At 35.4% G+C, this 26,126-nt stretch overlaps 1 protein-coding gene across 30 annotated transcripts in view; it reads right to left on the bottom strand.

Annotated features, from left to right (window-relative positions):
• Positions 1–26,126, bottom strand: part of PTPN13 (protein tyrosine phosphatase non-receptor type 13) — a 221,028-nt gene that overhangs the window by 89,317 nt on the left and 105,585 nt on the right. For all 30 annotated transcript variants that reach the window (XM_016951818.4, XM_063808928.1, XM_063808927.1 and 27 more), the window contains 3 exons: positions 9,992–10,087; positions 9,500–9,593; positions 4,175–4,397 (listed from right to left, as the gene is read on the bottom strand). In XM_016951818.4, the coding sequence (XP_016807307.1) occupies positions 4,175–4,397; positions 9,500–9,593; positions 9,992–10,087 (413 nt within the window). The remainder of the gene's footprint in view (positions 1–4,174; positions 4,398–9,499; positions 9,594–9,991; positions 10,088–26,126) is intronic.

The following is a 26,126-nucleotide window of genomic DNA, read 5'->3' as shown; positions in this document are numbered from 1 at the left end:
ACAGCCAAATCATGAGTGAATTCCCATTCACAATTACTACAAAGAAAAGAAAATACCTAGGAATTCAACTTACAAGGGATATAAAGGACCTCTTCAAGCAGAACTACAAACCACTGTTCAACGAAATAAAAGACACAAACAAATGGAAGAAAATTCCACGCTCACGGATAGGAGGAATCAATATCATGAAAATGGCCATACTGCCCAAAGTAATTTATAGATTCAATACCATCCCCATCAGACTACCAATGACTTTCTTCCCAGAATAAGAAAAAACTACTTTAAAGTTCATATGGAACCAAAAAAGAGCCCACATAGCCAAGACAATCTTAAGCAAAAAGAGCAAAGCTGGAGGCATCATGCTACCTGACTTCAAACTATACTACAAGTCTACAGTAACCAAAACAGCATGGTACTGGTACCAAAACAGAGATATAGACCAATGGAACAGAACAGAGGCCTCAGAAATAACACCACACATCTACAACCAACTGATCTTTGACAAACCTGACAAAAACAAGAAATGTAGAAAGGATTCCCTATTTAATACATGGTGCTGGGAAAACTGGCTAGCCATATGTAGAAAACTGAAACTGGATCCCTTCCTTCCACCTTATACAAAAATTAATTCAGAATGGATTAAAGACTTAAATGTTAGACCTAAAGCCATAAAAATCCTAGAAGAAAACCTAGGCAATACCATTCAGGACATGGGGATGGGTAAGGACTTCATGACTAAAACACCAAAAGCAATGGCAACGAAAGCCAAAATAGACAAACAGGATCTAATTAAACTAGAGTGTCTGTATGGCAAAAGAAACTACCATCAGAGTGAACAGGCAACCTACAGAATGGGAGAAAATTTTTGCAATCTACCCATCTGACAAAAGGCTAATATCCAGAATCTACAAAGAACTTCAACAAATTTATAAGAAACAAACAAACAACCCCATTGAAAAACAGGCAAAGGATATGAACAGACACTTCTCAAATGAAGACATTTATGCAGCCAACAGACACATGAAAAAATGCTCATCATCACTGGCCATCAGAGAAATGCAAATCAAAACCACAATGAGATACCATCTCACGCCAGTTAGAAAAGCAATCATTAAAAAGTCAGGAAACAACAGATGCTGGAGAGGATGTGGAGAAATAGGAAAGCTTTTACACTGTTGGTGGGAGCATAAAGTAGTTCAACCTTTGTGGAAGACAGTGTGGCGATTACTCAAGAATCTAGAACTAGAAATACCATTTGACCCAGCGATCCTATTACTGGGTATATACCCAAAGGATTATAAATCATGCTACCATAAAGACACATGCACATGTATGTTTATTGCAGCACTGTTCACAATAGCGAAGACATGAAACCAACCCAAATGTCCATCAATGAAAGACTGAATAAAGAAAATGTGGCACATATACACCATGGAATACTATGCAGCCATAAAACAGGATGAGTTCATGTCCTTTGCACAGACATGGATGAAGCTGGAAACCATCATTCTAAGCAAACTATCACAAGGACAGAAAACCAAACACCACATGTTCTCACTCATAGGTGGGAAATGAACAATGAGAACACATGGACAGGGGGCGGGAAACATCACACACCAAGTTCTGTTGAGGGGTGGGGGGCTGGGGGAGGGATAGCATTAGGAGAAACACCTAATGTAAATGTTGAGTTGATGGGTGCAGCAAACCAACATAGCACATGTCTACCTACATAACAAACCTGCATGTTGTGCACATGTACCCTAGAACTTAAAGTATAATAATAAAAAAAAAAAAGAATGAAAGTGGTCTGCCATGGGAAACACAGAATATAATAAAGATCAACTATGGCAACAGGGTATGAAGAAGTTAAGATGTGTCTGCACCAAAAGAAAAAAAAATTCTAAACATTTATGCTGTGGGAAAGAATATTAATTCAAACTGTACCTCCAAACCCCATTACCCTTTTCAGCCTCAAAAATATAAACTCCAGCTCTTTTCAGAAAAAATACTAGGTAGTCTTTTAATGACCAGTAGTTCAAATTATCTAATCACTGACACAAAATATGTCTGGCAAAGAAATGTTTGGTTTGAAATAGCTAGAAATTGACTGCCTAAAAAAGGAAACAGGTTTTTAGCGAGATGACATATCACAGTGGCATGCTATAAAGGTACGATCTATAATTTATGAATTGTGAATGAACCAAAGTCTAGCTTAGCTCTCTAAAACTATGGTTTAGGAAAAAGGGGTGTATATGTACGTGCAGTTTGTGCTGCTCCCTGAGTTATTATATTGGAAGCCCACACTATATTGTATGACATCCTGCCTATTACTTAGTTTTGATGTAGATATTGGTAATAATGAATTGATGAAGCCCTATTGAGTTTCTTCCTTTTAACTGAAATATGTTCAGTTATATTTTATTGGAATCTAAAAACTTTAAAAATTGGATAGTGTTTTATAAACTACAATCCAATTCCACATTTTAAAAATTAGCACGAGGAATAAAGAGGTTTTAAAATTTACATAAAGTCATATAACAGCATCATAAGGAATAGAGTACATGTCTTCCAATTTGTAGTTCAATGCAATTTTCACCAACCAACAGCTTTTTCTCCTTAGAATACTGTGAAGGAAATTTGAATTCTATTAACTTCAGAGCATACAAATGTGCTTTTAAGATAATTCTCTGAAGCAAAGAACAGAAAATGAAAACAGTATAGGGTAATACAATTTCTTAGTGCAGAACTAAAAAGAAAAAAATCATTCTAGATTTTACCAGGTTTACTATTATTTATTTTGCTTTTGAAGAATTATTTTAAACTAACGTTACAAATGAAATATTGCTTCACCTTTCAAGTTGATGATAGTAAAAAAGAATGATAATATCCAGAATACATAAGAATATGAAGAAACAGGCACGATCATAGGAAGCAAAAACTGGCACAAACTTTTGGGAGGGTAATTTGACAATACGTATCAAATGTCTTAAACGGTGTCTGCCTTTGAATTGGCTATTTTACTTGGAGAAAGTTATCTGCAATGAGTTAGCTGCAGGGATGTTAATTAAAGCAGCGGTCCCCGATCTTTTTGGCACCAGGGACAGGTTCTGTGGAAGAAAATTTTTCCACAGACAGGTAGGAGGGGATGGTTTTGGGATGAAACTGTTCCACCTCAGATAATCAGGCATTAGATTCTCATAAGGAACATGCAACGCAGTTCACAACAGGGTTCATGCTCCTATGAGAATCTAGTGCTGCTGCTGATCTGACAGGAGGTGGAGCTCAGGTGGCAATGCTAGCTCCTTGCTCACCTCCTGCTGTGACCAGGCCATGGACCAATGCTGGCCTGTGGAGCCCTGCTTTAGAGCATTACTTTCAACAGCTAATTAGAAACATTTAAAATGTCCAGTAATTGGAACTGACTAAAGAAATTACAGTACACAGTAAAGTCACATAATAAAGTATTTTATAACACTAACAATAATGTAGAAGTTGTAAAACATTTAAGATATTTTACATGAGAAAAGAACTGTTCATTTTGATTTTATGTTTATAAAAATATATTGTCATAGGTTGAAAGAAAAATATATCAACTAGAAGAACAGACACATAAAAATATCCATCCACAAGATACAAGATACAGACTTGGTCCTTCCTGTCTTTGGATACTGTAAATGTGAGGATATGATGTTTGGAGCTAATGGAGTCCTCTTTTAACCAGAAAGTGAATTATTACTAAAATTCTGAGAATCACAGAGCAGCAAGATGAAACGCACTTGATAACATTCTTGAACTTTGGAATTAACCTTGAACTTTCCATGTCTGATCTTCTCAATATATGGAATAATAAATTTCTTAATATGAAAAAATAATCCCCCACAATAATGAAGACAGCTAGTTAACTTTAAGGATTATGAATATACTTTTAAAGTATATAGTTAGGACACTCTAAATTCATCTAAGTTATTTTTTAGATAAAATAATGAAAATAGCTAAATGTTTATTTTAAAATCAACCAAAAAGATATTTAATCCCAGTGGAAATGAATATGGGATTTCAGTTTCATCTACAGGTAACTTTAGATGGATACCTGTAGCAATTTTTAAAAGTACTTTGACCAAGAGTTCCCTGTGAGAGCAGGTTTAGATGTGTAGTAACCTGAGAATCAACTTACCCTCAGTTTTCTTTGAGTCATGGCTGTTTCTAGGGCAATTTCTCTTAACGGATCCCTGGTGATGTCAAGCATGGACGCTTTGATTGTGTCTCCTGGATATAGGCTCAACCGAGACTGTCTAAGGGCCATTTTGGCTTGTAGCTGCATCAGTTCTTCTTCTTGCCGTTTTAGCATGATCTCTTGATTAATTAAGTTGCCTTCAAAGGGTGTTTCATATTGTCTGCTATATAGAAAAGAGGAGACAGGTGAGGATTGGGAGGAAAACAATTGTTTTAAGGCTAATCAAGCAAACTTCATTTTAAGTAAGGTTGCAAGAGTTTAAACAAATTTTATTTTCCCATCTCAGAAGAATCTTTACATTACACAGTATGGTATGAAGAAATATATAGGCCAGGCATGGTGGCTCATGCCTGCAATCCCAGCACTTTGGGAGGTGAAGGCGGTTGGATCGCTTGAGTCCAGGAGTTCAAGACTAGCCTGGGCAACATGGTGAAACCCTGTCTCTACAAAAAAAATACAACAAATTAGCTGGCCATGGTGGCACACACCTGTAGTCCTGGCTACTCAGGAGGCTGAGGTGTAGAATTGATTGAGCCTGGGGGTAAGGGGGTTGAGGCTGCAGTGAGCTGGGATGGTATTACTGCACTCCACCCTGGGTGACAGAAGAGAGGAGAGGAAAGGAGAAAAGAGGGGAAGGGGGAAGGGAGAAGGGGAGGGGGAGGGAGAGGGGGAGGGAGCGGGGGAGAGGGAGATGGGAAGGGAAGGAAATACATATATGATATTTGTCCCCAGTTCCTGATAAAGAGCTCCTAAAACCCTTGAAGTCTCTTGGGTGTTAGGAGCCTCTTGTTCTAGTAATGAAACTGATCATACTACCTATATAAAACAGAATTTGGACATTACTCCCCGCTCTCCCTATCCCCTTAAGTAGCCTTATTTTTCTTTAAGGCACCATCATTATATGGCAGTATATTATTTACTTGCTTTTTCATGGTTTATTGGCTACTTCTCATTTCCCTCAAGGGACTTTCTGTGTTGTTCACAACTCTATCTCCAGTATCTGAAAGCACCTAGTACATGGCAGGTGCTCAATGATTACCTGTAAAGTCAATAACTGAATGTAATTTTATGGCCCTCTCTCACTTAAGGGGAGGGTCAAAGATAATAATAAGACCTTGAATCTGCACATTTAAACTCAAACCTGTTATTTTCATAAAATATTACAGTCTTTTAGCTAAAATTATTTTACAGCAGAGCTACTAAAAGGTAGCAAAATAATTATCATTGTTATCTCTCCAAATATGATATCTAACCAAAACTTCTATAAAAACTGCAAAGTTTGAGACAAAAATCAAAAACAAAAACAACTCTGTTTGGAGTCAGAAACAAAGGTTACCTCAACAAGCAGAGAGGCACAGCAGTGGGAATGTACTACATATAAACTTACTTCAAAAGCTAGTACATAAAAAGGCTTAGAAATTCTCTTTGGAAACTACTTTGAATGCCCTTTTTGGTCACTGAAAGACACTTTTGATAGCTCAGTATAAAAAAATTACTCATTCTGCTGCATCTGACTCATAATTTCCTGTTAATCTCCCCCCATCCCACTATGATACAAATCAATAGCACTCTCTGGATCTGTTTTGCCATTTTATTCTAGCTAAAGGGAATAGAAACTTTTGTCATGAAGCATGCAGTATGTACAAATACAGCACTATTCATAGATTTTACAAATGTGTGACCTAAAGAAGAAAACAAGACTCGTGATTACGTACCAGCATGTTAAGGATATTATCAGAGTGTGTTCTGCAAGTGAACAGGAATTTGGACAGTATTTTAAGCTAATGTGTATTTAAGTGGGCAGAAAAAAGATGGAACTAGTTAAAAGAAATAAGAGTTTAGCAACTTAACATTAGATAATACATACATACAGCTAACAATCTACTTCCTGAAATATTTTTCTTTCACCTAAACCTATATCTAACTCAGATGCTATGAATACCCCACGGGCTTTTTCTCCCCATGAAGTACGAAAAAAAAGACAGTTTACCCCTTAAACATAGATTTGACAAATATGGCGGCCTTAATGTTTCCTTAAATAAAATCTGGAAACAATCAAAATTAGGATTCTCTCATAACCTTGACATTTTTGAGGTTCCTTATCAAGAAAATTAACATAAGGCTCCCAAAATGATTTAATTTCGCTTGAATGAATATGTTTTAAAATTTAAAAATCCAAACCAAATGGGCTGTAAATCAATTGTTAACACATATCCCAATGCTTCTTCAGGTGTTATCTCTATTTCAGTTGTTTATATTAAAAGCAAGAGTTTTCAATTGGCTAAAGTGGGCATAATAGTAACTACTCATAGGTTCCAAATTAGATGCATAGAGAAAAGTCACTTCTAAAACACATTCTCCCTCAATTCAACACTGAGCTTAGTGCAATTCAATATTGGCTTCCTATTGTTGTTCATCCCCACATGCTTTTGCTTCATTAGAAAAACAGAGTAAACAGACAGCCTACAAAATGGGAGAAAATATTTGCAAACTATGCATCTGACAAAGGTCTAATACCCAGCATCTATAGGGAACTTAAATTTACAAAAGAAAAACAAACAACTCTATTAAAAAGTGGGCAAAGCACATGAAAGACACCCTTAAAAGAAGATATACATGCAGCCTACAAGCATTGAAAAAAGCTTCATATCACTGATCATTACAGAAATGCAAATCAGAACCACAATGAGATACCATCTCACAACAGTCAGAATGGCTATTATTAAAAAGTAAAAAAATTACAGATGCTGACGAGGTTGCAGAGAAAAGGGAACACTTACACACTGTTGGGAGAGCAAATTAGTTCAATCGTTGTGGAAAACGATATGGAGATTCCTCAAAGAGCTAAAAGCAGAACTACCATTAGACCCAGCAATCCCATTACTGGGTATATACCCATAGGAATATAAATCACTCTACCATAAAGACACATACACACGAATGTTCACGGCAGCACTATTTACAATAGCAAAGAATGGAATCAACCTAAATGTTCAGAATGACAGATTGTATAAAGAAAATGTGGTACATATACACAATGGAATACTATACAGCCATAAAAAAGAATGAGATCATGTCTTTTGTGGGAACATGGATAGAGGTGGAGGCTATTATCCTTAGCAAACTAATGCAGGAACAGAAAACCAAATACCACATGTTCTTACTTGTAAGTGGGAGCTAAATGATAAGAACTTCTGAACACAAAGAAGGAAACAACTGATACTGGGGTCTACTTGAGTGGGGAGAGTGGGAGGAAGGAGAGGAACAAAAAAGATAACTGTTGTGTACTGGGCTTAATACCTGCTTGACAAAATAGTATGTATACAAACCCCTGTCACGTGTTTATATAACAAACCTTCACATGTACCCCCAAACCAAAAATAAATGTTAAAAAATAAAAAGAAAACTGTGTAACGTAAAGCATAGATCTTTGTCTCCTACCTCTTTGTTCAAAAGTATCAAAATGGGGTCATCACAAGGACACAGTAATATAAAATGCTCTTATGCAAATATAGATTGCTTTAGGTAAATGAATACTTACTGGAGTTTTCCTCAAAGAAAAAAATTATAGACTATTTTAAAAAGTACAAAAAACAAAAGAAACAACTTTAATTAAAAGCGGACCTTTAGGCCAGGCGCAGTGGCTCCCACCTGTAATCCCAGCACTTTGGGAGGCTGAGGTGGGTGGATAACTTGACGTCAGGAGTTCAAGACCAGCCTGGCCAAAATGGTGAAACCCCACCTCTACTGAATATACAAAAGTTAGCTGGGCATGGTGGCAGGTGCCTGCAATCCCAGCTACTCGGGAGGCTGAGGCAGGAGAACTGCTTGAACCTGGGAGGCAGAGGTTGCAGTGAGCTGAGATAGCGCCGCTGCATTACAGTCTGGGCAGCAAAGCGAGACTCTGTCTCAAAAAAAAAAAAAAAAAAAAAGTGGACCATTAACTAAAGAATAATTTTAGTGTAAAGTATTTAATTACATACACTCTAAACTGTGAATAGTCTGTTTTAATCACATGGCTAGGGACCTGATCTATTAATAGTTTACAGGTGTGAAACAGTGTCTGGCAGAATTAATTAGCTAAGGGGCAAGTTTCTGTTTATTTCTAAATGATTCTTTTCTATTTGGTAGCATCTGAATTAAACAAACTGAAATACAGAATTAGAAAGGATTCCCACATTTTAGAAGTAAATTCTCAAGCAACCTCTTGTTCTCTAATATATTACAAATTTGAAATTAATGCTTAGCATTAACTACATCTTTTGTTCATGTAAGGGACCTGGGCATACATGACAAAGACACACATCACTATTGACTTGACACCTTTCAGTTTAAACAACATAAATCAACACACAGCTATAATACCACCATCCTAAGCTGAGCACAAACATAATACTAACACCTTATAAGAAATTCACTAAGTATGTCAGTATAAAAATGAACTCTAAATAGCCTAAATCAGGCTTTAAAAAAAAGTACCACATAACCTCTTTTAAGCCAGGAAAGATACAGTGAATAATTAACCTTTTACATAATAGGTTACTTAGTAGTAACCTACTCACTATTCATTCAACAAATAAATACTCACTGAAAGCTTGCTGGCTGAGACTATTCCAACCTTTCAAGAAAGGTATCTTAGAAATCAAGGTTTACTATCTTCTCACAGATTTTTAATCCCATGCCTTCACCTTCCTGTTATTTTATATTCATATTGATAATTTTAAAAATCAAGCACAACTATAAATAATTAAAGCCAATCATGATTTTAAAAGATTCCAATACTTTGTCTTTCATATAATTGATGAATTTCTGAGAACTTTTATAAAAACAAAGAGAGCTAGGGGAAAGGAAAAGGAAAATGCAAAAAATAAAGGAAAAAGGATAGTAAAAAAACAAATTCTACTTGATTCACACCTGTAATCCCAGCACTTTGGGAGGCTGAGGCGGGTGGATCACTTGAGGTCAGGAGTTCGAGACCAGCCTGGCCAATATGGTGAAACCCCGTCTCTACTAAAAATTCAAAAATTAGCCAGGCACATTGGTGCATACCTGTAATCCCAGCTACTCGGGAGACTGAGGCAAAAGAATTGCGTGAACCTGGGAGAAGGAGGTTGCAGTGAGCCGAGATTGTGCCACTGCACTCCAGCTTAGGCAACAGAGCAAGACTCCGTCTCAAAAAAAAAAAAAAAAAAATTCCATTTAATTCAAATAAAAAACAAACACTGGTCACTGGAAATGTATCATCACTACTTTTTCATGACATACCTCGGTCTCTGTGACTGGCCTTGACTTAAGGTTTCATCTACCCCTGGGAGACCACTGCTGGATTCAAACCTCTTTGAGGCTTCACTTCTTCTCACTAATTATGAATGAAAAAGAAATAATGGCACAGGTGATAGAAACATGAGAGTAATTTCATTTAAAACTCAAACACTTAGCAGACATAGAGTTGTACAAATCTAATCCACAGAACAAAATTAATGACATAATGTTATTAAACTCTTTTGAGGTAAATCATGTTACTTTTAAAGACAATGAATTATTATCTCTGTAATGAAAAGGACTACATCGTTATTTGAAGAAACTGCTATTTAGTTTCTATAATACTACTAATGAGTAACCAGCAGCTTTTTTTAATTTTGCAATTTTATACAGTATTATTCTTTCTGGCAATTTATATTAATATTTGAACACTATTGAAAATAATAATAATCGTGGTTTCTTAAAAACAGTTTGCTTGTTTCAGATGCCTCCTACCTTGTCTGAAATCTGATTCAGAGGAAATAATAGATGGACTTTCACTGGAGGTACTAAAGACATCACCATGGTAAGTTTTGTATCTTCGAACTGGTTCTAAAAGGATTAAAACAAAAAGATTAGGAAGCAAACTCATTAGCTATTCCACATAAATCAAAATATTAATTTTAATCCTGTGGGACTAAAACATTTTATACATTGCTTTAAATTTACCAATCGCTGGAGTGTATTCAAATAATGCGTTCCAATAATGGGTTTAGTATACTGGTTATGAGCACGGACTCTGGAGCCAGACTGCCTCAGTTTGAATCAGTTCCACCACTTTCTAGTGTGTGACCTTAGGAAAGTAATTTAATCTCCCCATGACTCTTCTTTTAATTCAGCCAAAAAGGGGGTATAATAATAGTGCACATCGCATAAGGTTGTGAGAATTAAATGAATTAACATACACGAAGCTTTTAGAGCACACACTACGTAAGCATCATTATCACAGTTTTTCAATGTTTACTATGTGTAATTCTCTGTTAGATTCTATAAGGAATAGACAATCTAAAGACACAACAATCTCAAAGAATTTGAAATGTGGAAGACAAGTACCCCAATATTGACACAGAATGCTTAGTTCCACCAGAATAAGATAAGCATTTGGAAGGGGGTACTGTGTAGGTTTGTGCAGAGTGTGCACTGTACAAGAGGGCCGAGCCCAGGGGCAAGTGTGGACTAGAATCTAAATCCTACCTTCTAAGTATTTCTGAACCATCCCCTCTTCTTCAGCTGCATTGTTTCTATCACTGAGCACTATTCACGTCACTCCTGAACTACTACCTGTCTCCTAAATCCCCTTTCTGCAGTTTTGCTCCTTTACATAATTCACATTATAGAAAGTTAACTTCCCAGAAATGAAAATCTGAGCTATTATATTTCTTAAAATCCTTGAAACGAGAGTCTTCAACATACAGTTTAAAAAAACTTCTTAGCTTGGTATTCAAAGCCTTTTATAAGCTGGTCCTCAACTAGATTTATTTTATTTTTTAGAGACAGGGTCTCATTTGTTGCCTAGGCTGGAGTGCAGTGGTGCAGTCATAGCTTACTGCAGTGCTGGACTCCTGGGTTCAAGCTATCTTCTCGTCTCAGCCTCCCAAGTAGCTGGGACTAGAAGCATGTGCCACCACGCCTGGCTCCCAACTACATTTATAGCAGTGTCTCTTTATATTTTGAAGTCACAGATTCATTTGTGAGAATTGGGCAAAAAGTATATATATGTACACATACATACAATATATAAAAGACACACATACATATATATAATCAAAGTTTTGAGGAGTGGGAACACATACTCACACATATATTTTTTCCATCGCCTATATATACACATATATACACACACACGTATATACACACACACATACACAACAATTTAAATATAAATTTAAAAACTCAATTCAGGTAAAAGCCTTATCTCCATCCACTTCCCTAAACGAATTCTGTACCTGTGTTACTAAATTTGCAGATAATCAAAAGCATATTAACTTTTAGCTTCCTTTCTGAAGGATACCTTCTGTTAGAAACACCGCTCTTCCCCTTCTTCTTTACCTGAATATCTTTTTTTTCCTTAACCTTTAAAGGAAGCCTCTTTCTATCTAAAAGCTTCCATGACCACATAAAGGCTGAGTTAGACATTGCTCCTCTTACTTTCACGTTGCCTCATGCTTAATTGCAACTCTTACACTACTTTGTAGTTCTCTACTTGTTTGTTTCCTCAACTAAATTATAAGTTCTCTGAGAAAAAGAATGTTGTCTTTTTTAGATGTACTTCTAGTATCTAGTCTAGCAAGTACCTGGTACATAGCAAGCACAAAATGAATATTTTCTGAGTGAATAAATGTATATAAGTGGTATATAAAGGTCATTGGTGACCTTTAAGACAACTATTTTCATTGCATGAACAGGTCAGAGGCCAAATCAGAGAGGGTTAAAGAAGGACTAGATGGTAAGAATTTGAGAAAATGAGTATCCAGTATTCTTTCAAGAATTTTGAGGATTTGGGAAGCAAAAAGAGGTTAAAAAAATAGTTTTTTCCCCCCCACAGAAGAATGTCTGTGCTTGATTTCAGGTGGTGGATAATAAGCCCGTTGAGTGGGAGAGACTGAAGTTGCAAATGGTAGTGGGAAAAACTGATTAAAAAAAATGTTTTGAAGGAAACAGGAGATGGAAAAAAGAACACATGTGGGACGAGTAGACTGGCAAGGAGGAAAAATCGTACCTTCTTAAAAGAGGTAACTAACAGACAAGGGAAAAGGTGAAAATACAGAGGCAATCCCAAGATATTCATATCATAATGTTGCCTGGAAATAAAAAGTCAATCACCTCTTGGGAGCCTGTTTGGCTGAGGCTTGAGAAAATTAAAGAAATTCTGACATGAACAATGTTGATAAAAGTCAGCAAAAAGTACATGAAAGCTTTCATGTAGCCATGAAGATGTAGGGTAGGCTAGAATACCTAAATTTTAGTGGAACCAATTAGAATTTTCTTGTGTCTTCTTTTTTTTTTTTTGACACTGAAGAAAGGAGACCCTGGGAAGTATCTAAAACTGGGGAGTGACACGAAGTGCACGGCAGTAGAGAATCAAGGTGGGTGAGGAATTCTTTTTTGCTAGTCTGCAAACCTGAGGACAGTCTTCATTCACATGATGAATTATTCCTTATGTTAGAAGGTGTTTAATAGAGATTCTTAACAGAAAAAGAATAATAAGTGAAATAGTTAAATGGTACCATAGAAACCAGGTTTGTGGAACCAGAATAGGGATGATGAACTGGAAATTGAGAGTTCATGCCCCAAGAAAGGATAAGAGTCACGTTGAGACAAAGCTTTAAATAAATGGCGAGAAGAAGTATAGATGACTGGCCACAGACTCCATGGACAGAAAGTTCTGCACTGTTTCTAGGATAATGTTTACTTGGAGAACTAGGAATAATATTGCATACTTGACTTTGTCTGGCTTTGTGTATGGTGAACAGAAATATCAATAATACTACCATTGAGTTTTAGAATTGAAAAATCAAGGTATTTACCAGTACTTTTTTTTTTCTAAATGATTGCATCCTACCACAGGAAAGTCTTATGATAAAATAAACAATTTAAAATAATCCTCTGGCTCATTATGAATGTAATTTGAATGGACTGTAGAGATGGAAAACAATAATTTTAATACTAATTTAAATTGAATGAATACAGTACATTATATGCAAGTTATATTTTTACTTAAGAGGAACTGCCATTTTCAAGGAACACCAAAGTACATTTGTTTTATTGTTACAGAATCCTCATGCTAAATTTTTAAGGGACTTTTCCAAAAAAACTTAACCAAATTGCAACCAAAAGAGAGCCCGCATCGCCAAGTCAATCCTAAGCCAAAAGAACAAAGCTGGAGGCATCACACTACCTGACTTCAAACTATACTACAAGGCTACAGTAACCAAAACAGCATGGTACTGGTACCAAAACAGAAATATAGATCAATGGAACAGAACAGAGCCCTCAGAAATAATGCCGCTTACCTACAACTATCTGATCTTTGACAAACCTGACAAAAACAAGAAATGGGGAAAGGATTCCCTATTTAATAAATGGTGCTGGGAAAACTGGCTAGCCATATGTAGAAAGCTGAAACTGGATCCCTTCCTTACACCTTATACAAAAATCAATTCAAGATGGATTAAAGATTTAAACGTTAGACCTAAAACCATAAAAACCCTAGAAGAAAACCTAGGCATTACCATTCAGGACATAGGCGTGGGCAAGGACTTCATGTCCAAAACACCAAAAGCAATGGCAACAAAAGCCAAAATTGACAAATGGGATCTAATTAAACTAAAGAGCTTCTGCACAGCAAAAGAAACTACCATCAGAGTGAATAGGCAACCTACAACATGGGAGAAAATTTTCGCAACCTACTCATCTGACAAAGGGCTAATATCCAGAATCTACAGTGAACTCAAACAAATTTACAAGAAAAAAACAAACAACCCCATCAAAAAGTGGGCGAAGGACATGAACAGGCACTTCTCAAAAGAAGACATTTATGCAGCCAAAAAACACATGAAAAAATGCTCATCATCACTGGCCATCAGAGAAATGCAAATCAAAACCACTATGAGATATCATCTCACACCAGTTAGAATGGCAATCATTCAAAAGTCAGGAAACAACAGGTGCTGGAGGGGATGTGGAGAAATAGGAACACTTTTACACTGTTGGTGGGACTGTAAACTAGTTCAACCATTGTGGAAGTCAGTGTGGCGATTCCTCAGGGATCTAGAACTAGAAATACCATTTGACCCAGCCATCCCATTACTGGGTATATACCCAAATGACTATAAATCATGCTGCTATAAAGACACATGCACACGTATGTTTATTGCGGCATTATTCACAATAGCAAATACTTGGAACCAACCCAAATGTCCAACAATGATAGACTGGATTAAGAAAATGTGGCACATATACACCATGGAATACTATGCAGCCATAAAAAATGATGAGTTCATATCCTTTGTAGGGACATGGATGAAATTGGAAACCATCATTCTCAGTAAACTATCGCAAGAACAAAAAACCAAACACCGCATATTCTCACTCATAGGTGGGAATTGAACAATGAGATCACATGGACACAGGAAGGGGAATATCATACTCTGGGGACTGTGGTGGGGAGGGGGGAGGGATAGCATTGGGAGATATACATAATGCTAGATGACGAGTTAGTGGGTGCAGTGCACCAACATGGCACATGTATACATATGTAACTAACCTGCACATTGTGCACATGTACCCTAAAACTTAAAGTATAATTAAAAAAGAAAAAAAAAAAAAAAAAAAAAAAAAAAAAAAAACTTAACCAAATTGCAAACCCGGAATTGCAACATACAGGACAATAAGACCAATAAGGCCATGGATAAGAACCAAATCTAAACGGGCAGTATGGTTTTAATACCTTACAGAGAAAAGTAGAAGTCACAATAAACCTGTTCAATAAAATGAGTAAAGAACTTTTAGTCACTTGGATGTTATGCCTTGTTACAATTTCACACCCCATATTAAGTAATAAATGAATTTACTGTTTCACAACTATTTTTGCAAAGTGGCTGTAAGATCATAAATAAATTTTAATCTGAATTTCCATTCTTTGGTGGTACTTTATAATTGTTCTTATATTGTTTCACATATCCATATTTCCTCACCCTTACTACTACCCTATGTTTTCTTTTCTTTTTTCTTCAGTTCATTCTGACACTACTAATAAACTTTTTTCAATCTCTGGGTTCCTTCTGTAAAACAAACAAATGCAACTTTGACTAACCACTCTTAAAAACATAATAAATCATTTTCTCTTCATGAACTATTGGTCTGTAAATGTTTTCAGTAATACACCTTCGGAGAGGAGGTTATTACCTTATGATACTTTACTGCTTTATAGTAATAGAGCACTGGTACTCCAAAACACAAATGGGATAACTTGCTTTGCCTACCAGGGGTAGAAAGACTTTTTTCTTTTTCATCAAATACTGGGGTAGGGGTGGGTGTATCTATGTTAACTGAAGTAGTAAGAATCTTTTTTGTGAGCTTCCTGTGTTCTGAAGTGTGTCTTGGAAAATTTATGAATAATAAATTTAACGTTTTCAGGTGTTGTTATAAAATTACACGTTCTTTACCAAGAGAATCTTGCAGTGGTATACATGGAGAGGCACATTTTCCATGTTTACAAGTCATCTGAGCAGAAACATTTCTTGGTTCTCTGAGATGACCTGCATATAAAGGTATCTAGTAGGCACTAACCAGATAGAAGTGGTTTTCTTACTCTGTTCTGGTCTGTTGAAGAGAGGTAATATCTAATTGTCAATGAGGTATGCTAACATTATTAACTATTTTTCTTTTTAGAGGATTCAGACACACAAACATGTTTTCTATTTTTGAGTATATAATTCCAGCACTTTAGATTTGATACAGATCCCAGGAATGTGGTATTAATCGGGTGATTTTCAAAAAACTGTTTATTATGGAAACTTCAAACAGACACAAAAATAAAGAGTATAATGAATCTTCATGTACCCATTTCCCAGTACCAACAAAACCTGGCTGGTATTTTAACTAGAATGTATCAGACTATTTTTTTTTAAACCAAAAAGATGCTTCTACATACTTACAGAATATTACAAAGTTTTCTGAATGCCAAAATTCTTGAATCATGTGCAATGGACCTATTAGGATAACCAATACACATTTTATAAAATGCATATGTAGCCACCTTCATTGCAATGTTATAACTGTAATGGTAAAACTTTAAGCTTTCACCATTACAGGTGTCAGACTGAATTTATTTGCCTTTTGTGGGGCTGAAAATTAGTTCTCAATATCTAATTTGTTGGTTTGCAAATTTCTTTTCTCAGCTAGTAAATATCTAAGTGAAGCCTACAATGTAAAAATTAGTGTACTAGGGTCCATTTAGAATCATAATTATTCCTTATTTTACTAGACAATTTCCTTCTTTTTGACTTCCTATGAGTACTTTAGTTTTCAGTTACAGAAAATGAAGTTTCAGCAAAAAATCAGTGTTAGAAATACTAATGAGAAGAAAAGAGCGAATGGGAGAGTAAAATCAGCCTTAGTACATCACCAAATGTGATGTCACCAAAAAAGAAGTACCAAACAGGGTGTGTGTAAATAAATGTACATAAACACATAAAACTTATATCAATATATTCTCTCCAAAACCATTTTGTAGAATAGTCATGAAAGAATGAAAATAATAAGGACTAATGAAGAATGGCTTAAAGAATTAAGATTTGGGCCATCATGTTGGGTTACGTCTGTAATCCCAGCACTTCGGGAGGCTGAGGCAGGTGGATTGATCGAGCCCAGGAGTTTGAGACCAGCCTGCTTACCTACCTACCTATTTATAGGCCATTTTATATTTCCTTGCCTTTATTCAGACAGCAATCTGCCTTAAGATTCAAAGCAACATGGTGAAACCCCATCTCTCCAAAAAAAAAAAAAAAAAAAAAAGGCAATAATTAACCAGGTGTGGTGGCACACGCTTGTAGTCCTAGATACTTGAGAGGCTGAGGCGAGAGAATTGCTTGAGCCCAGGAGGCAGAGGTTGCAGTAAGCTAAGACGATGCCACTGCACCTAGCCTAGGAGACAGAGCGAGACCCTGTCTCAAAAAAAACACAAAAAACAAAGAATTAAGATTTGGACAGAAGTCTAGTTATACAGATTCTATAATCATTAGAAGATATCCTTTCATCTCTAGTACTATTTTACCATAATTAAGAGTATACTACTTTTTGTCAGAATGAGGTATAAAAACTTAACAAATATTTTATTAGCTTTTATCTGTAATCTTATCCTCTGAACAAAATTCACAGTGACTCTATTATATTGATGCCATTTATACAGCAACAATGAAAAGCCATTTTTCAATAGGCAAGTGTGTTTTTTGCCATAAGTTCTTGACAACTGAAAGTCTCAATTTCTACCACCACTTAACACAATTAGCACTTTTACCATATAAAGTTGTGGCATGTGACCATGTACACTATACTTTAAATGTTTAGGAGATCAGACTTGGATTATGAAGATTTGCATAATATTCTGGCCTTATATAAAGCTATTTCAAATGAAACAATAAAGTCTACAATTTTCACATTAAAATGAATCTAAGCCAACACAAATTGTAATCTAGAAACACCATTTACAAGTGACACATATTCAAGCTCAGACAAGTAATATGCAGAAAGTGAGACTCAGCCAATTGCAACAAGAATTAAATAACCACTTTTACCTTGACATTTCTTTACCTTTAATACATGACCCAAATTACAGACACGAGTTTCGAAGAGAAATAAAATGACTGCTTTTGTAGTGCAGAAGTATAAAACATTTTTAAAATCTCACATTTTTAAGGATATGGGTCCTAACAAAATATTTCAATTTTCAAACAAAGCAGAGAAACACAGTAATAATATTATGTATTCATATATTAAGTGTTCTTTTCTATGCTTCCTTTATGGGAGAATAATTTTGGGAGATTAGCGACTGTACCTTTTGTGTTTACTAGGCTACTGTATTCCATATTACACCACATTGCAATCAATAGAATATGTTCTAAAATCCTTTGAGAGCTAGACATAATGAATAAAATTTCTAACCTGGGTGAACAAAGCTCATACAAGAGTGAATGTATGTAAGTAAGGAAGGATATATGAAGAAGTACTCTGTAAACTGTTAGTCACTCTATAGATCTAAAATATATGCAGAGTAGGGATATCAAAAAGAATGAACAGTTTCCACCTCCTTCTATGGGGGTCTTGTGTGATATAGTAGCCACACAGCTGGGCTGTGATGTCAGCTAGGCTCACTGTATCACTCTTTCAGAATCTTCAAGGATTCACTGTTGTTACGACTTCACTGTCTTTTTCAAAACTTTCAAAGAGTACAGAGTTCAATAGGAAATGAATTACATTCTCTGTTGGTTGTTCAGGTTATATGTGAAAAGTATGTGAGTTTACTCTTATGAGTTGGACAAAACCGAGGAAGAGGAGGTGTGATTTTTCCTCACTATAAGTATAACTTGCCAGAGAATATTGTTGTAACCCATTATCTGAAATAGCACCACTGCATATATTAAAATTCTTTAATAGCCACATTGTAATACTCCATTTATATTAACAAACACTTACTGAGTACCTATTATATGTCAGGTATAGTGGCAGATGCTAAGGATACAGCTATGAATTAGACAAGGCCAAATTTTCAAGGTCTGCAGGAGGAAAGACAAGCTCCTGAAAAGCAATAATTTCAATGAAAAACAGCCCATAATCATCCTAAACTGGGGAGGTGAGAGAAAGATTCCTGAAACATCAATGTCCGAAAGCTTTGAATCTTAAGGCAGATTGCTGTGTGAATAAAGGCAAGGAAATATAAAATGGCCTATAAATAGGTAGATAGGTAAGTAGGCAGGTAGATCTATCAATCAATCATCTATCTATCCATGCATCCATCCACACAAGTGTGTGTTTGTGTGTGTATGTGTGTGTGTATGTATTTCTTTTGCTCTACATACACACAAATTCAGAGCTGGGGAGGCAAGGAGGGAGGAAAAGTGTGTAAGAGAGTAAGAAAGAAGGGAGTGGGGAGGAGAGAAAGAAAAAGGGAGGGAGGGAGACAGGGAGAAAGGGATAGAATGATAGTATGAGGTGTGATATGGGAAATGCTAAAAGATGAGAGGAGAGATATAATCATGGGGAACCTTAAGTATGATGATCTAAGGAGCTAGAATTTTATCCTGTTCAGGTGATAGAACATTGGTAAATGGCTGATAGCAGAGAATAAAGGTATTCAAACTTGCACGGCAGAGAGACAAATGGAGAGACAAGGGGACTGGGATGAAATAAGGAAACACTTAAGTTTAAAATTGCTGGGTCTTAAAAAATGTGATGATACCTATTGTTAGTAAGATCCATTTTCAATCTTTCTTAAGACATATCAATCCGTCCTTAGAGAGTGGCTATGTCAAAGCCAAACTGGGTCTATGTGAACCATGCTATGAGTAGATTTAAATTAGGTCTCTCATTTCCAATAAAGGAACATATTATTTCTGTGAACTCTGATCTCACATTATCATGAGTACAGACACTGGAAAGTCTGTATTGGTTTGACCTTTAATTTTCCCTAGTATTTAAAAATGTAATTTTATTTTTCCACTTGGATAAACCGAAAGAAGAGAAGTAAATATATATTCTCAGTTGCATTCTTACTTAAACTAAATAACGATTTATTGCTCACCTTCTCCCAAATGGTTCTAAAGCCACTCTTTCCTCAACTGAGTGTTGGTATTTTATACTGACCTAATATCATATGGGAATAGTCTAAAGCTGCACTGTCCAATATGGTAACTACTAGCCACATGTAACTATGTAAGTTTAAATAAAATATTCAGTTCCTCAGTTGCACTACCTACATTGCAAGTGCTCCATAGTCACATGTAGCTAGTAGCTACTGAGTTGGACTGTGCAGATATAGACTATTTCCTCCATTGAAGAAATTCTGTTGGACAATACTGGTCTAAATTACAAATCTTTAAAATCCAGCCATGGAAACACAGTAGACACTTCTTTCCTTTCTAAGATGTTGATTCTATCTACATTATAATTCAGAGAAACAAAATATATTTGCATCTCATTTATAATCTAATACTTAAGATTTCTTAATCTAGTAATTAAGTCATTAATGCCTGAAATTCATGTGGTATTTGACCAATATTACAGAAAATCCCTGCTTATTCTCATTTACTTTTGTGGAACTGATATAAATCAAATAGAAACTTAATATTAAAATTATTTATTTTAGCTCATGGAGTAACTTAAATAATAACTCAATCATTTTTTTCTTGCTATTCAAAGGGAAGTAAAGAAATACTAGTTTTAGAATTTAAAAAAGATAAGTTTTGAAAAAATATATATATCTCCATAAAATTATTAAGATACTAAAAGTACCACACATAATACTTGAACATGAACTCACACACTTATAAATTCATCCCTTTGCTTTTCTTAAGCATAACTATAAGAATGTAAACTTTTAAATTCAATCTTCTCAAATGAAACATTAAGGTTCCTCAAATGAGAATGGGTTCCCATACTTGAGTGTTTACATATTCTAGTTGCACAACATAGAGTCTAAGCTGTGTTCACAGGGCAGTCACAGGATAGCAAAACTAGGCTAGGACCAGAGATCACACTACTAGAAGGAAGAAAACAATATTTCATTTTGATGTGAACTAGGTTGATTAACAGCCCATTAAACAAATAACACTTAACCATAGCCACTTTTGTAGAAATTAGTTGTATCTGTTCTTCATACTTTCCTTTCTAGTATTGTGCAGAATGCAGAGGAGTTGCAACTGTTGGAAGCCAAATGCTATTAATGATCCCCACCCAGGGTGTGGGAGTACTGCTCACTCTGTACTCACAGTACTGGTTCCAAGTCAATCTCTCATAATCAGGAATCTACTGCCAACCCACAGAGCAATGGATAGGGCGTGTATGGTAATCACATTACAAGAAAGACAGAAAGAGACATTTGTCAGATACTCCTATTAGAAAACAGACAACTACTCAGATCTTGGGATGGAGTTGAAGAGGTAGAAAATAAAATACTGAGAAAAAAGAGGAGAATTAGATAGTCCTGTGCTGAGGTGAAAAAAAAGTAGAATTAAAAGAATGAAGCAAAAAAGGGCAACATCAAATTTTAAAACTAGTTTCTACAAGAGAAACCTAAGTTATGTTTCTTCCTGCCCCTTCCCTACTGCTTTACGTATGTAGAGAACTATCTGAAAAGTTAACTTAATAATCGCAGTAATAATCTTCTATTTATAATTTTTCAATTTCAACTACAATTTCTTTCTTGAGATCTATTTTGTTCCTATCTCATTTTGTTCCCAAAGAAATCAGACCACTCAATGCCAATCACTGCTTTTTGATAATTTATGGCCTATCTGGTCAGTCATAGGATTAGCTGCCTTAAAGATTCGACCATAGTAGAACCCCACCAAAATACTATCTACCACAATAGATAACATAATGGAGTTCCACCTTAACCCCTGCACCGTATGGTTTAATACAGAAAAAACCAAAAGTGCCTCATTTTAGCCTTTCCTAATACTATCTTGTTTCACTGTATTAAAAATTATATAATTTTTTTAAGGAGAGACTTAAGGGACTTGGAAGGCAGTTAGTTGAATGTCCAATGTCCCAGGCAGTAACAACATCTTTTCAACCATGTATCTGACATGTATCTGGTCTCTTCTTTAAATCAGGACAGCAGAGTGGAAGAATCTTATAATTGGGCTCTAGAGACTTGGATTCAAAATATGGCTCTGTTATGAATTATGAATTATGTATCTCCTTTGGCAAACTAGTCTACTTCTCTGGACCTCTGAAAATGAGATGTTTGGTTTAAATGGTATCCAGATTCCTTCCACTTCCAAATTCCATGATTTGAAGGTCTTGTGTCCCTTATGCTAGTTAGCTAGTTGATGTTGTTAGCTGAGGAAATGCTGAGGAGATTATTTAGGTAAAGGATCCTTTCAAGAGAATGGGGCCTGGGTTAAGGAAAAAGCTATATTATCAGAGGTTGGAGGAGAAAACTGTTTATTAACTCAATAACCCTCCTAGAACACCCAAAGAACAAATTAAAATTTAGCAATTTTGTTTCTTCCAATTATTATATCAGCTCAAGGAATGTGGGAATACATCCTTTTTTTTTTTTTTTAAGTCACATGTAGTGGGAAATCCTTAGACTGATATTCTGAAAATCCATGATGAAAATCTACAATCTCCAAAATAATAAAACTCTATCTTTAACTCATTATGTGATCTTAGGTATGTTATTAAATCTTTACAAGCCCAAGAATATGTTTCGATAACATGTGCTCTAAGACCTCTTCTAATTCTATAATTACTGAAACCCACTAGCAGCTGCCAAATTTAAAGATCACAAAAATTGTACAAAACATTTCTTTTTAAAACTTTTAAAACACAAATAGTTTAAGAAAGAAATGTGTACAATAAAATGTGTACATTGATATTTACAGTTCTGCTTGATTTATCACACATAAAAGGGATCTGTGAAGCCTGTCTCTCAGTAGAATTAAATGAGAAAAATGGGATTTACATGATTTTCTATTCTTTTTTCTTTGTATAGTAGCTAAAATCTTCATATTAACAAGCTGCACGTTTGTTTGCGCATGTCTTTTTTTTTTTTTTTTTTTTTTTGAGACGGAGTCTTGCTCTGTCACCCAGGCTGCAGTGCAATGGCACGATCTTGGCTCACTGCAACCTCTGCCTCATAGGTTCAAGTGATTCTCCTGCCTCAGCCTCCTGAGTAGCTGGGACTACAGGCATGTACCACCACACCAAGCTAATTTTTGTATTTTTAGTAGAGATGGGGTTTCATCCTGTTAGCCAGGATGGTCTTGATCTCCTGACCTCATGATCTGCCCGCCCTGGCCTCCCAAAGTGCTGGGATTACAGGCATCAGCCACCGCATCCAGCCTTGTTTGCAACATAAATTACCTCACCTTTAGAAAAAGCACAGCATAAGACCAGCAAGTTACTCAACTAAATAACTAGTAAGAATTAGTGCTTTTGAATTCTAAACCTCTAACATTCCTTTTGATTAATGCCTGTAGTCTAAAGCAAACATAATTTATTGCTGCTTTCAAGTTACTATATAATAATGGAGGTTTAAGGTAGTGTATTTCCATAATAATCCAACATTTTTAGGTGTTTGTTTAATTGGGTTGTAAAATATCCTCTGGGGGAATAATGGGTAGGTTCTTCATGAGAGCAAATGCTTTTGAAAACTCTAGTTAAAAAGATTTCAGGATTGTCCTATATCAAACAATTGAAAGCAGATTTTTATTTTAAAAAGCTTTTCTTTTGTTTGTGCATCCTATAACAAATACGAAATTTCTAAATCTGGAAATGATGTATCAAATACGTAATTACCTTTTGAACAAATAAGGCTCTACAAGAATTATGTATCATCTTTGCAGATATAAAAGCATATGTAGAAATAAGATGGTCTGAGTTTCCTTAACACTTATACACATATGCATACACATTAACTGAGAAGATAATAGAATCATATGCTACAATAGTCTAATATATTTTGTTATTGGTAATGAAAAACAAATGAAATATATTAAATAGACTATTATTGTATAATTTAACAGATTAAATACGTTTCCATTAATGTTTGATGTTTTTCCTGTTTAACTCTCAAACCAAGGTTCAAGTATAAAAAAAAAATCTCAAGCTTTGCTAATTCACATTACTACTAATTTACCAAATATCAAGACAAGTAATGTTTTGAAACTTAGATCACACATAAAAACATTAGAAATTATAATGATTATTTGAGACGGAGTTTCGCTCTTGTTGCCTAGGCTGGGGTGCAATGGCGCAATCTCGGTTCACTGCAACCTCCACCTCCTGGGTTCACTTGATTCTCCTGCCTCAGCCTCAGCCTCCCAAGTAGCTGGGATTACAGGCATGCACCACCATGCCTGGCTAATTTTTGTATTTTTTTTTCAGTAAAGACGGGGTTTCTCCATGTTGGTGAGGCTGGTCTCGAACTCCCGACCTCAGGTGCTCTGCTCGTCTCAGCCTGCCATAGTGCCATAGTGCCAGGATTACAGGCATGAGCCACCACGCCTGGCCAATTTTATTATTACTATCATTAGAGACAGAGTCTCGCTTTGTTGCACAGTCTAGAGTGCAGTGGCTTGATGACAGATCACTGCAGCTTCAAACTTCTCAGCTCAAGTGATCCTCCCACCTCAGCCTCCTGAGTAGCTGGAACTACTCAGGAGTGCACCACTACACTTGGATAATTAAAAAATTTTTTTTGGAGATATAAGGTCTTGCTATATTGCCCAGACTGGTCTTGAACTTCTGACTTCAAGCAATTCTCCCACCTTGACCTCCAAAAGTGCTAGGATTACAGGTGTGACCCACCATGCCTGGCCTATAATTTCATTTTTAACATTCACAATAAAAAAAAGATACCATTTAGCCTTTTAAATGTTAGAAATACTCATATAGATTGGTATATATCTTCATTATTTCTATTTCAAAACTATAATGGTTTTATCTATTTGAATCATTGAAGGTTTTTTTTTTCACAATGGACAAGATTTCTTTATATAATTGTTTCCATGAGGGCATGCTTGACAGAAGGTCAGACTAAATTAATGTTCATATACTAGCTGTTGTGCAACATAAAAAAGGAGACTTTTAAACCATAGAAAGTGCCTAATCTCTTTGCTATCACAATTCCAAAAGTTGTGAAGTTGTGTGTAATATAAATTTCTAAATTTTTACTTCCTATCTTTGAAAGTATTCGATCAAGGTTATATACAACCATCTCATAAAGTTGGCTAATGTTTTTGAAAAATTCATGTTATATCGGAACCCATATCAATTAACTATTCAATAATTTCCTCCATAATTTCAAATTCTTTACTAATTTTCAATTCCTGAAATTGAAAAAACAATGCAAAGCTTCTTTTACTCGAAGTACAGCAAAACTCATAAATTATGTTCAGCTCCAGAGCTATGCCTGAAACTTAAGTAACAGGACAACAGATCTTTAGAATACTTTAAAGGAAATATATTAATAAAAAATATTACACTAGAATAACGATCTTAAAAATAAATATGATCCTTAATTATGTCATTCTTTTCTTTGAACTAGAAAGATCTTAAAGTCGTCTTTAATCAGCTATGTCCTAGGATTTGTCTAGGAAGCAAGGGCAGTATAAAACTTGAATCTTAAAAAATGTACAGAATTAGATTAAAAATTATCTCTTCTTTTCTCTTGCTTCTATTCATACTAAAAATAGCCTCTATATGTCACATCTATTTATACTGAAAATAGCCTCTATCCATATGTCTTGGACATAATTTTACTCCAATCAACATATTGAGTTTTGTGTGTGAAATCAAGTATTTTTGAAACAGTTTTTCTCTAGAATAAGAATTTACCATTTATAAAGTTATTTTTATATTACTCACACTAATAATGTAATATTAATCACTTTACATTCATTACCTAATTAAGCTACTTTGAGAAGCCCATTTTATAGATGGAGTAATTTAGACTTGGAGAGATGAAGCCCAAGTAAAGACCACGTAGTTACTAATGGAGGAACTAATTCAAACCTAGGCTGACTCTGTAAACCTAAAATGTACTATGATTCAAAAGGTATGGATTCAAAACTTTATTCCAGACAAAGTAAATTATAATCTTCTACAGTTGTGCCCCCAAAATTTGTAATTTGAAGCTGGTGGTTTGAGAAGCAATGCACCATAACCATGCTATTCTGCTTCTCCGGCATTGCTGATTTTGATGAACTGCTTTTTATTTCCACAAACCAGTTATTTACTGAAGCCTCCCATGAGATAGTGCACGGTAGACGGTATGGTGGAGAATTTAAGCAAAAAGAAGTAGAAAATATGCCTCCTGCCTTTGAGAAGCTTACAATCTAAAAATATACTACCCCAAATATCG

The sequence above is a fragment of the Pan troglodytes genome, chromosome 3 (genome assembly GCF_028858775.2).
Source record: "Pan troglodytes isolate AG18354 chromosome 3, NHGRI_mPanTro3-v2.0_pri, whole genome shotgun sequence".
Classification (NCBI taxonomy): domain Eukaryota; kingdom Metazoa; phylum Chordata; class Mammalia; order Primates; family Hominidae; genus Pan; species Pan troglodytes.
Note: the sequence above shows the minus strand (reverse complement) of the source record. Positions and strands in the feature narration are given on the sequence as shown.